The 13690-nt window shown below is 36.5% G+C and overlaps 1 protein-coding gene across 2 annotated transcripts in view; it reads left to right on the top strand.

Moving 5' to 3' along the window:
- Positions 1-13690, top strand: part of Set2 (SET domain containing 2) — a 552532-nt gene that overhangs the window by 332158 nt on the left and 206684 nt on the right. For both annotated transcript variants that reach the window (XM_090414077.1, XM_090414085.1), the window contains one exon: positions 13547-13657. In XM_090414077.1, the coding sequence (XP_090270203.1) occupies positions 13547-13657 (111 nt within the window). The remainder of the gene's footprint in view (positions 1-13546; positions 13658-13690) is intronic.

The following is a 13690-nucleotide window of genomic DNA, read 5'->3' as shown; positions in this document are numbered from 1 at the left end:
TAAAATTATCACCATATCCAAAAAATTCAGTTTCCCCTTCCCTCCCCACGTAGAACAGAGACATCATTAAAGCTATCACAATTTTGTATATCCAGGGAACATCTGAGAAACTATTTACACTCCTAAAAAAATGTGACCATATAGACCATATAAAAATTGGCATTCCTTATTCACTCTACTAAAAACCAGCCACAATCCCTAGATCTGTCAGGTGTTTACGAGGTATCATCCAGTTCACCCTAGAAAAGGAAACAATATCTCCTTCTAGATACCCTAATTACATGGCAGCCTGATGGATCCCTGGCGTTCTCTGTTTTTGAAATACCCACACACACTCTAGTAGATACATTCACAGTCTCCCGCCTCACACCCCAAGTATGAGATTATTAAAACTATATATATATAACAAGGATATTTATTTATTTATTTAGCATATGGCATAATAAAGACACATGACATCAGAATATATAAATACATATTTGTGCAGACAATAAAAATGAGACAAGTAATGCACATATACAAATATCAGGTAAAAAAAAAAAAAAAAAGGTCTAAAATTTTAAGTCTAGTTCAGATAGCCAATCAAGAGCTGAAGGATCTGCCTCAAAAAAGTCTCTCAGGTCACCAGGGTAGGCTCTTATGCTGCAGTCCTCCACAATGTGCCGGATAGTTTGGTTTATGGCCCCACAGGTGCATTGGAGTGTAGGTGATCTAACAAGGATAAATTAATAATTTAAATTATTAACTTATTAATAACAAGGATAAATTAATTAGTTCAGATAACAGTGCCCATTCCACTGAACTTGGCCTCATTTACAAAACCTTCATGGCTAAAATTATCACCATATCCAAAAAATATCAGCCCTCCCTCCCTGATCTACCACAGTCTATTTTATGATGGCCAAATGACAACTGCAGACTCATTGAACCTGCTTCTCTTCTTCCTCGTTTATTCTATCTACCTCTGTTTCCATCTCTTTAAGAAGAATGGCAATAGCTTTCTTCTTTATCAATCATCATTTACACCTCACACACACACACATTGTTGTGCTATAGGTTCTTGTACCTCTAGTGTGTGGGGGTCACATTATATATTAAATGATCTTATATAAGTTTTTAGTGATCCTGATGTCTTTACCATCTAATCCAATTCTTTATAATAATTCAATCATTTTAGTGTCTTGGACTTTGTCAAATGCTTTCTCGAAGTTGATGAAGCAGATGAATACTTAATTGTTTTGGTCACTGCATTTTTGGAATAAGATTTGAGAACAGAAAACAGCCTCTCTTGTCCCCAAACCACTTCAAATGCTGAATTGGGTATCACTGATGGTATCTTCACATTTCCTGTGTATTCTTTTGTGAATTATTTTCAGAAACATTTTGAGAACAAGGCTCATTAAACTGATCATTCTATAGTCATTACAAGTTTTGGTATTTGTTTTTTAGATAGCATGATGGTCGACTGTAACCAGGCTTGAGGGATTGTGCTTGTATCGTAGATCTTATTAAATAGCTTTACCAATATAATAATGTTGTCACCTTCTAATAACTTCTTATAACACCTTCTATTTCTGCTGGTATTCTATCAGGGCTTAAGGCTTTACCATTTTCAGCTCAGTTCAGCACATATTCTACCTCTGATCTTAGAATGCATGAACCTTCCATCTGTTCATTTAAATTTAAAAATAAATATTTTATCTGACCAGATAACTCATATTGACTATTCTCTCAGTTCGTTATTACAAACCCAGTTATTTTCTTTACCTTGCAAGTCATCATTAGTTCTTTTATTGCCACTTTTCATTAAACCAGAGGGGGGGGATGAGAAACAGAGGGAGAAGGCACAAATAGAAGGTTCCAGTAGCTGAATATCGCTACATATTAGTTCATTGCTAAAAATTAATGTGACCTAATTAAGCTAGATGACATTTCAGTCAGTGTGACATTATTTCCACTATTACCATCACATTTGTTTGTGGTTTAATCTAATACAGAATACAGTTTGCATGGCTAAGTTTCAAATTTTGTCATCCCATCCTCATTTACTTGCCTAATAATTGAATGACTTAATTATTAGGCTAGTAAAAAATTGAATTACTTAGTAATCTGACTGCCCAATCTTCATCGTGAGAAGGTGAAGATTGGGCAGTCAGATTCTCTGGTAACTTCTTTGCATTTCTTACAGCAGGGTTTCTCAAACTTTTCCTACGATGGAACACATCACAAATCCTGAAATTTTAACGGAACAAGGATGCTGCACACTACAGGCGTGCCAGGCCGCAGTGCATTGCATTGACTTGTTTGTGACTTCACATTTCCTAGAATAGATACCTCCGTACCTCACTTGCGCTCGAAGTTGTCAACAACCATGGCAATAGAGGAAATAAAAACTATTCGTTCCTAGATAATCTTATCTAAATATAACCAAGTCAAAACTTCCTAGGAAACAAGACAAGTTTTTTCACAAATAACAAAGTGTGAATAAGTAAGCAGTGACACTATTGGTAGAAAATATAAAGAAAAAAAATGAACATGAGTACATTTCAGTAGCAGAGTTGGAAAAAAGGTTGTAATCTGAAATTTGGTTGGCATGTGGGTAGATCCATGTATCATAGTGGGCTGTAAGGCAGCGTTTCCCAAAGTATGTTCTGCAGAAAGTGAATAAGTGTTCCGTGAAAAATTATCAAAATGAATACGAGCCTGGAATGGTTTTAAATGCTGTGACAAGTTCAAAGATGTTTGAAAATCAGGCGCTCCCCACTTTGCGTGTAGATTGTGCTATTAAGGCCAGTATGCACTGGCCTTGACTCAGCCACCCACATGCAAAGTGAGGAGCGCCTGATTTTCAAACATCTTTGAACTTGTCACAGCATTTAAAACCATTCCAGGCTCATATTAATTTTGATAATTTTTCATGGAACCCTTATTCACTTTCTGCAGAACATACTTTGGGAAACGCTGCCTTACAGCCCACTATGATACATCGATGTCTACTCACATGCCAGCCACATTTCAGATTATTATTATTATTATTAAACAAGACCTCATGGAGTCAAAGACTCATCTAGGAGGTCCTTTTATCTCACACACATCTCATCATACCGGGTCTTAAACACATTCAAACTCCTTGCAGACACCACACTCTCAGGCAAGGCATTCCAATCATTCACAACTCTGCACGAAAAAAACCTGCCTCTCACTCGCTCTACTCACAGCCTCTTTATACAGTTTCCAGGGATGACCTCTGGTTCTCCCCTGATCTCCCACTATTCTCTGTAGAACTTCTCCACCATTGATCCTATAACAACCCCTTACCAACTTGTAGGTCTCTATCATATCTCCCCTCTTCCTTCTCTCCACTAGACTCTGCAAATTACATCTTTTCAATCTTTCCTCATACTCGACGTTCCAGAGGTCAGAAACTACCTTAGTCAGTCGCCTTTGGACCCTTTCCAACATCTCTTCATCCTTCTGAAAACCAGGTGACCAAATCTGGGCACAATAGTCCATGTGTGGTCTAATCAAAGCCTTATACAATGGAACAAGAATCTCCCTACTTCTACACGTCAGTGTCCTCCTCATCATTCCCAGAAGTCTTTGTGTTGTCTTCACAATTTTGGCGATGTGTCCCCTAAATTTTAGATCCTTATCCACTATCACTCCCAGATCTCTTATTTCCTCTACTTCCAACAATATATTCTCACCAAGCATAAATTCTGCATCCCATCTTTGTTTTCCAAATTTTAAAACCTTACATTTTGCAACATTGAACTCACATCCCCATTTGCTTGCCCAATCACTCAATTTATTCAAGTCTTCTTGCAAGGCCACAACATCTTCACTACTCTTTATGGTTCGTCCCAACTTTGCATCATCTGCAAACAACTGAATATCTCCATCCAAATCTTCGCCAATATCATTAATATACAAGTTAAATAGTAATGGCCCTAAAACAGATCCCTGAGGCACTCCACTAGTGACTTTCCTTTTCCTGGATATTGCACCCCCATACACAACTTGTTGATATCTATCAGATAGCCAGTCTCCAATCCAATGCACTAATCTAATATCCAACCCCATCTGCTCTAGTTTGACTGTCAACTTATCATGTGGTACTCTATCAAAAGCTTTTGCAAAATCCAAGTATATTACTGTGTATCCTTCTCCTCAGTCCAAGGAAGCAGTCACTTTATTGTAATAACTAAGTAGATTACTAAAACACGACCTCCCTTTAGCAAATCCATGCTGTCCATCAAAGATTATACCATTGTTGTCAATCCAACTCTGGATCCTAGTTCTCACAAGCTTCTCCAACAACTTAACCACAACACCTGACACACAGACAGGCCTATAGTTTGATGCTTGAGTTCAATCACCTCCTTTATGAAGTGGCACAATCTTGCCCTCCTTCCACTCTTTAGGGACTTGACCAAGTGCAAGACTCGTATTAAAAAAATATGTCAAGGCAGGTGTCAACTCTCTGGCACATTCCTTCAGAATACGTGGTGATATATTATCAAGTCCCACAGCCTTATTTACATCTAGTTTACTCAACTCCCCAAACACCTCTTGCTCACTTACAGTCAGTCTCTCCTCCCCATCATCAACTGCTCTTAATCTCTCCATGAAGTCACATTCACAAGATTGAAAGATCTTTATGAACTGCTCATTAAGTATCTCCACCACACATTCTACAACAGCTGTCTTTATACCATTTCCTCCAATCAATGTCATCCTTCCATAATCATTCTTTCTTTTGCTGGCTACATATCGAAAGAACTCCCTAGGATTCTTTTTAGCTTCATTAGCTAACTGCTGTTCATACCTCTCTTTAGCTACTCTCACCAACCAAGTCACTCTCCTTGCCTGGTCTTTGTAGAACTCATGAAATTGGTTACTTCCACTTCTCTTATGCTGCCTCCACAATGCCCTTTTTCTCTGTATTGCATGCTTAATCTCTTTATTCATCCATCTCACACCTAACTTATTTAACCTTCTCACCCGTGGTATACATTTAGACATTGCATCCACTAAATATTTTTTGAAAATCCCCCAAGCTGCATTGATCTCTTTTCCAGCTAACTCCTCATTCCATGCTACACCTGCAAGCTGTCTCCTGAGCTCTTCATAATCACCCCCCTTGTAGTTCCACATATACCCTTTTTTCACAGGGGTCCTTGCACTGCTGGCAACCACCCAAGTAATCACCTCATGGTCACTTTCACCAATTGGTGGATGATTTGATACCTCATTGATAATTACATCCTCCGATGAGATGACCAAATCCAAGACCCTTAATCCTCTTGTGCCCTCTGTTACATACTGTCTGAGGTAGTTATCCCTCAAAAACTCAAGAAACTCATTTTCTTTACTTCCAATTGCTATCTCTTCATTCCAGTCTATATTGCTATAATTAAAATCACCCATAATGATCACCCTTTTCTTATTTGCTTGGCTTATTTGACTATACATTTCACTATCACCACCATCCACATTACCAGGTCTATAACAACACCCCACCAAGTATTTGATTCTATTCACCTCTATCTCACACCATACTGCCTCAAAACCACTGGCCCCATTTCCCTCTTGCATCTCTACCTTGTATGGACATAACTCTTTCTCTATCATCAATAGCACTCCCCCTCCCTTTTTACCCCTTCTATCCTCACGAAACACATCATACCTTTCCATCTCTATTCTTGTCAGGATGTCATCCTCGTCTAACCATGTCTCACTTATTCCGACAATTTCAATATAAATGAAATTTAATTTCATTTATAATGAAATTAAATAAAATTATTTAATTTCATTATAAATGCATTTTGTTTTTCCTATCAAAATTGAAGGAACTGCAGTGAGTTTGCCTAAATCTAGAACATTTAGAACAACATATACTTATAACATCTTCTTTCCTGTCTTCTCTATGACATTGATATATCAATGACATTTTAGTTTGAACTATATAATTTTCATCTAAGCTTGATCATTTTCTTTATAAAATTAATGTATTCTACCCAATAATATTAACTCTTGAAATAGAAAAGCCTTCCATTGATGGATGTTTTCATCCAAATGCAACCTGGTGGTGGTTTTTAGTATCCAGAAAGAAAAGTACAGCAATACCTCACATAGTCCAGGTAATCGATTCCACTGATATCTCAGACTGTTTGATACTGGACTAATCGAGGAACTAAATACATACAAAAAATTATAATTGGTTCCAAAAAAAAATATTCTCCCTGTTTTTCATTAAATGAAACGAGATTAATAAATTCAAATGTCTTTATCAAAAATAATTAAACAAAAAATACATGTTTTTTGTAATTAATATTTTATTCTTTAGAAATTGCAATATCTATGTCTGCACATTTTTCTTCTTTGGTTTTTTCTCTTTATACTAATTATAGTGAAGAGCCAAAGGCTTCAATTCGGCGACATGAACTTATTTAAGTTAACGGATATTATATCCCATATTGTTTCTTAGCCGAATAAGAACCTCAAAGAGTTTCATGCCGAATATAGAAACTATATAAAGTTTGGCGATTCCAAGCGTAAGCAAATACCTGGATAGAGCAGGAACTGACCCTTGAAGGTAGTGCAAGCTGAGGCAACTCATACAAAGGGTGGAGCAAGCTCCGATCACTATTCTTGATATTTACCCATAATATGAACTTAACTCCTAGGAGCCGTATTATTGTTCAACATTATGAGAGAAGGTCACTACCCAGACCGGTTTCGACCTTTTTTGAGGTCTCATCAGTGAGTAGGTAGACCAAGTTTGTAGCAAACAGAACTTTCATCCCTTCTATGAGAATTGCCAAGAGGTGTCCTATTAAATTACTAATTATAATGAAGAGCCAAAGGCTTCAATTTGGCGACATGAACTTATTTAAGTTAAGGGATATTATATCCCATATTGTTTCTTAGCCGAATAAGAACTCAAAGAGTTTCATTTTCTTTGTAGCAATGAATTGCATTGTTTATCGTTCGGCGAATTGCAAGGCTACGTTCAATGTTGGGATCAACTTCCGTAATATGCTCTGACAAGGTTTCAACCATTCCAATAATTTTTGATTGTTGTTCAGCTGTTAATTCTCGTGCAGGCACTTCAACACAGTCGTCGTTGTCTAAGTTGTCCTCCTGTTCTTCATAAGCTCATTATTCATCCATGTTAATAAGTGTTTCATTATCCAGTTCATTAGTGTTTGATTCAATGCACTCAATTACATAGAAGGAGTCGTAACTCTTTGAAACCAAGTTGATGTCCAATTTCCACTATGTTATTAGTGACTTAAGCAAAATGAGTTTCCAAACCAATGAAATCATTTGCCGTAATGTGGTATGATATGTTTCCATACTACTCTCATATTGTTTGCCATTAATTCATGCCATGCTTCGCCTATATTTTCGATAACGTTTCTGATATTGTAGCTCTTCCAAAATTCTGTTAAAGTAGGTGCATTTTCCCCTGTTGTAGCTTTTATGGCTTGCCAAAAAAGTCGGCACAAATAATTGGCCTTAAATGTTGCAATGACACAGTGATCCATTGGATGGATCACTGATGTCGCATTTGGTGGAAGGAAAGTTATTTGTACATTTTCATTTAATCACAAAGACCAGTCGGATGACCAGGGCATTATCTAAGATCAATAAAATCTTAAAATCTAATCCCTTTTCTCTGCAATAACGTTCTGTTGTAGGGCAAAAATAGTTGGTGAACCAATCTTCGAATAAAACCCTTGTGACCCATGCTTTCTTATTTGAACGCCACAACACTGGGAGATTATTTTTTGATACATTTTTAAGAGCTCTAGGATTTTCTTCACTGTATACACAAGCATCGGTTTTAATTTGAAATCCCCTGCTGCATTTCCACCTAATAACAGTGTGAGACGGTCTTTTGAAATTTTATATCTATGGCATGACTTTTCATTGGCTGCTGTAAAAGTACGTGACGGCAAATTTTTCCAGAATAATCTTGTTTCATGAACATTAAATATTTGTTCATCTTTGTAGCCACCTTTTTGTATGATTTCACTCAATTCCTTCGGATATCTTAAATCAGCCTCTTTATCTGGAACAGCAGATTTGCCAACAATACGAACATTGTGAATGCCAGTTCATTGCTTAAAATGAAAAAACCACCCATGACTTACTATAAAATTTTCACTAGTTCCCTCACCTTCGTTTTCTATATCATCAATAATCTTCAAGTCATTGTAAAGACTTAATGCTTTAGCTTGAATTTCCATTTGACTAAGCAGAACTCGCTTTTGAGTTAAGTCTTCGATCCATATGGATAATAGCCGCTCCATATTTACCATTCGAGTGCTTCTGGTTTTAGTCACTATTTTTGATAAATAAGAAGCCGTAACCATACATTGCCATTTGTATTGATTTTTTTTTTTTTTTTTTCTGATAAGTTTTCGAACTGATGACTCGTCCATTCCTTTTTCGTGGCCTATTTTAGCAAAGGATGCACCTTATTCATGAAGCTTGATTATATCAAGCTTTTGTTCTAAAGTGAGCCATTTACGTTTCTTGGTGACAGAATCACTTTTACGTTTTCTTTTTGCACTCATTCTTTAGTTATTTTAAATGGAATTAAAATTTAATTATCACAAATTCAACATTAAAGTTCACAAACGTCCACTGCTTACTTGTACTATACATAGCTTACACATTAAGATGTTGAACATAATGTCGCGCTTACATTCTCGCCGAGTCTAGGTACATACACATACAATGGGGAATCCCCCGAAAAAATTGAAATATCGTATTGCATAACTTTAAAACCGCACAAAAAGAGACGTGACTGTATAAAGAGAAAAGACTGAACATTTAGGTATAAAAAAAATAATTTTGTGTACTAATTTTTTAGGATTTAAAACTGGACTATAGTGAATCTGGACTGATCGAAGCCAGGCTATGCAAGGTATTGCTGTACAATGAAGTTCATTAATGCTTCTCATTATCATCCATCTCAGAAGTAGGGTATTATCAAAACATTAGTGGATCATATGCACCGCTTATTTTCCATAGATGCTCTTCTACACACAGTAGAAGAGCATACTTGCAGACAACACATTACAAAAATTGTAGAGAAATATAGCATTCATTCTTGTTTTTAATAACAAGAAGAAATTTCAAATCTCTATATCATGTCAGAGGGCTTACAAGAATTAAGTGCTAAATTAACCTTCAAGTTGTTTTCCATCCCATTGATAAATAATGACAAAAGCCAGCAGCTTGCCAAGTGGATAGCATATTCATTCTCAAACTACCAGATTGAAAGTTTTGAATCCTGCCATGGCATAATAGGTTAGTAATATTCATCTCATGGTCCTCTGCTATATATTTCAATTAGATAATTCAAGAAAAGTGAATGTTTATTATATATATATATATATATATATATTGAATAACATATATTTGCTAGAGGTATTCTATGAGAAAGGATGTAAAAGACTTGTTAGAAGAGGTAAAACTGAAGAGCAGAAGATTGTAAGTCTCCTTCCATACTATGAGAGACAAACTGGGGAGAGGGCAGTGGTATCCAATGAGTCTATTCATGGATAATGCCGAAGGAATGATTTAGGATTTGTTGATGCTGTGGTCTGTGTTCGACAGAAAGAAGGATTTGTATAATGCTGATGGACTGCGTCTAAATGGTTTTTGTGTTAGATGTCTGGAGAGAGCTTTTGTTCACTGATCATGTTGAAGTGCAAATTCAGGAAAACTTAAGCAATTAGGGTGGCAGCAAGTAAGTTTGTGTGAGGGCACCCAGAACGAGTGTGACCAAGTGTGGAATCTAGTCTCAGTAGCAAAAATCCTGAATAGGGTAGTCACTTCAAGAAGTAAAGTAAAGGTGGGTGGGGGACTAAAGGGATGCTGCAGTTTCTATATACTAATGCCAGAGGTATCAGGAACAAAAGGTAAGAGTTTGGGCAATGGTTAGTGGTTTATTCTACTAATAGTAGAATAAACAAGTGAACTTCCACTAAGGAAAATGTCATCCTTTTATATCCAGAAGGTATTAAGATTAGCAGGATTTACATCATCCATAAATAAACTGTTTGGGCGATGCCTTCGAGGAAACCACTTTGAAGAAATATTCAGAGCACATCTTTGATACCAATTAAGGCTACTACCTTATCAAACATTTAACTCTTCTATAGGAGTTAATATAGAGGTGGGGAGCTGCCTGGTGTTCCAAATGAGATTTGCTTTAAATTTAAAGCATGGAGTGGCAGATTACATGTAGAATATCATTGTTTCTGTTTAACCCCCCTGATAACTCTAAAAGCACAATATCTTAACTGATTTTCCTATTCCTTTGAAGGATTTTCAAATCATAAAAATATGGTAGTGACAAATAACACGGAGGGAGGTGAACATACAAAACACTAAATGCATCTACTGTAAGCTAAAAATTTAGCTTATCCTCAATGAATATTAAAGATTGAAGAATGAAAAGGAAATTATTATTATTTGACACCTCCAGGGAGTCCAAAGACTCGTCGAGGGTGGGCACCTACTCTACAACTCTTCGTCTCCACCCGTCATCCACCAACTGCATCTTCTACACCAATGCCATTTGCTGTCCACCACCGCCACCATTTTCACAGACAATCACAAACATCCATGCCCAATGCGGGATTTGAACCCGCAGCCTTTTGGCTGTAGAGCAGATATGCTAACCGTTCAGCCAACCAGGCTGGCTAAGCCCAAACAGAACATTCCACGTCACTGCGAAAAGAAAGTTTACTACAACATGTAGTGAGAAGGTAACGGGGAGGTTGGGGAAGTATCTAATGAGAAGTTAACTCATTAAATACATTCTCATAATTATATTAGCCCTAAATGATATGATCTGGTCTGTTTTTCATCAGAATGCTAATGAATATGATATCACTCCAGACATCTTTCTGAATATAATCCTTTTATTTTTATACCAAAATCTACTAAAAAAAAAAAAAAGGATAATGGCGTGAGCACACCACGTAAGTAAAAACCTCCAGCCATTCCACCATCAGAAAAATGAATACCTTTATCCATAAAGTTATCCTGAATCATAACGATAACAATTATTTTGGATAGAGTTCAATTTGACAGTATCATCATGATAACGTTAAATATGGATATAGACCTTATGTTCTGTTTTTGTGATTTTTAATCCAATAGCCTCTTTGAAGGTCTACCTGGCCTTCTCTTCCCAGTTGGTTTATTTATTTATTTATTATTATTATTTTTTTTTGTTTAAGATATTGGATTTGCATACTCTATCCAATTTTTGTTTATATTTGTTTAATTTTTCTTCTATTGATTTTCATTTTAGCTCTTTTGAAATACTTTTTTTTTGTGTGTTTAATGAAATGTATTTTACGATTCTTCTTTTGAATCTCATTGTGGATTCTAACAAGATAATCTTGTTTTTGCCTGTATTAGACTTATATGAAACTTAATGAGGATCTTACAATTTCACAAAAAAATTAATCTTTATAATTGTGTGATCAATTTTACAGATACGTTTATCTTTGTTTGTAGTTACATTTACTACACGCTTCACCATATAGGCGTTCGAAACCAAATTCCTACAGAATAGGTTGGTTAATCCTTATTCCAGGAGTGTCTTAGGTCTGTAGATGTGTGTGTGTTCACAGGGCTGGTTTGCTTGTTCATTTTAAATCATTTTATATGTTAATATGTTAGCCAGAGTACTAGTTAATGGAGACAAAACAGACAGTTTCCCCATCACCACAGGAGTCCTACAAGGAGATACTCTGGCCTCATATCTATTCATCATTATGATTGACTATATTTTTAAATTGATTAAAGTTAAATCTGGAATCCTCGTCAAAGACCCATATATATACATGTGTATTGGAAGTTTTTTCACTTGGTTAGACTATAATAAATTTAGTTTAATCCTTTATCCAAGTGTGATCAAACAAAGTTTGTGCCTGAAAGTATCTTCAGGACTGGGGTAAGGTGGTACAACACTGGAAAACTCGTTTCAAAGGTGGAGCAAGCTAACATCACTCCTATCTCAGTATCTCCCATAATGCAAAACACATCCTTGCGGATATGTATCATGTTATGCATTAAGGGAGGGGCCATTACCCAGACTAGTTTAGACCTTTATTGAGGTCTCTTCAGTGGGAGCCAGGCCCAAGTGGAGATACGAGGCAGAAGCATTCGCAAGGTCATCTCTACCTATAGGAGTTGCTAAATGGTGTGCCACCTTTTTATTAAATTACTCTGGATTTCTAGAAAGATGTTGAAAGTTTATTTTTCACTTGATTAGACTATAATAAATTTAGTTTAATCCTTTATCCAAGTGTGAGCAAACAAAGTTTGCACCTGAAAGTATCTTCAGGACTGGTAAGGTGGTACAACACCTGGAAACTCGTTTCAAAGGTGAAGCAAGCTAACATCACTCCTATCTCAGTATCTCCCATAATGCAAAACACATCTCCTTGCGGATACGTATCATGTTATGCATTAAGGGAAGGGCTACTACCCAGACTAGTTTCGCCCTTTATTGAGGTCTCTTCAGTGGGAGCCAGGCCCAAGTGGAGATGAAGTATCTTCATGACTGAGGTAACTCATGGTAAAGGTGGACCAAGCTCTCATCATTCCTTGTCTTATTATCTCCCGTAATGTAAAGCACATCTCCTTGCAGACATGTATAATGCTATGCATTAAGGGAAGGGCCACTACCCAGACCGGTTTCGACCTTTATTGAGGTCTCGTCAGTGGGAGCTAGACCCAGGGGTAGTGATACTAAGGTGGAAGCAATGGAGAAGTCATTTACCTATATGAGTTGCCAAAAGGTGTTTCACCTTATTATTAAATTACTCTGGATTTAGAGAAAGATGTTGGAATTTTTTTCCACTTGGTTAGACTATAATAAATTTAGTTTAATCCTTTGTCCAAGAGTAAGCAAACAAAGTTTGCTCCTGAAATATCTTCATGACTGAGGCAACTCGTGGTAAAGGTGGACCAAGCTCTCATCGCTACTTGTTTTAGTATCTCCCATAATGCAAAGCACATCTCCATGGGGACATGTATAATAAATTTATTATAGTCTAACCAAGTGGAAAAAACTTCCAACATCTTTCTCTAAATCCAGAGTAATTTATTAATATGGTGAAACACCTTTTGGGAACTCGTATAGGTAAATATGACTTATCCATTGCTTCCATCTTAGTATCCCTACCTCTGGGTCTGGCTTCCACTGATGAGACCTCAATAAAGGTTGAAACCAGTCACATCATAAGAGCATCCAAGTCTTATCTTAGTGCACGCACGCACACACACACACACACACACACACACACACACACACACACACACACACACACACACACACACACACACACACACACACACACACACACACATTTGTTTTGATTGGTTTCCCTATTCATAATTGTAAAATTATAAATAAACGATGATGATGTTAAATTTATATGTTAATACACCATAAAAAAATTAAACCAACCAATTAATCAAATTCACTAATTGATTTTTGCAGAATACAACTGAACAAGCATGTCTGAGACTGTTCCTGGATTATCATGGACTTTCCCTGTTATGGAGTTGGATGGCAGATATCGGAGATAAAGCTATGCAGTTGAAAGCACAGGTAAAATATAAATCTAATAGTCTGAATTCTTTA

The sequence above is a fragment of the Typopeltis vanoorti genome, chromosome 2 (genome assembly GCF_054136105.1).
Source record: "Typopeltis vanoorti isolate ZY-2024b chromosome 2, IOZ_Tvanoo_1.0, whole genome shotgun sequence".
Classification (NCBI taxonomy): Eukaryota; Metazoa; Arthropoda; class Arachnida; order Uropygi; family Thelyphonidae; genus Typopeltis; species Typopeltis vanoorti.
Note: the sequence above shows the minus strand (reverse complement) of the source record. Positions and strands in the feature narration are given on the sequence as shown.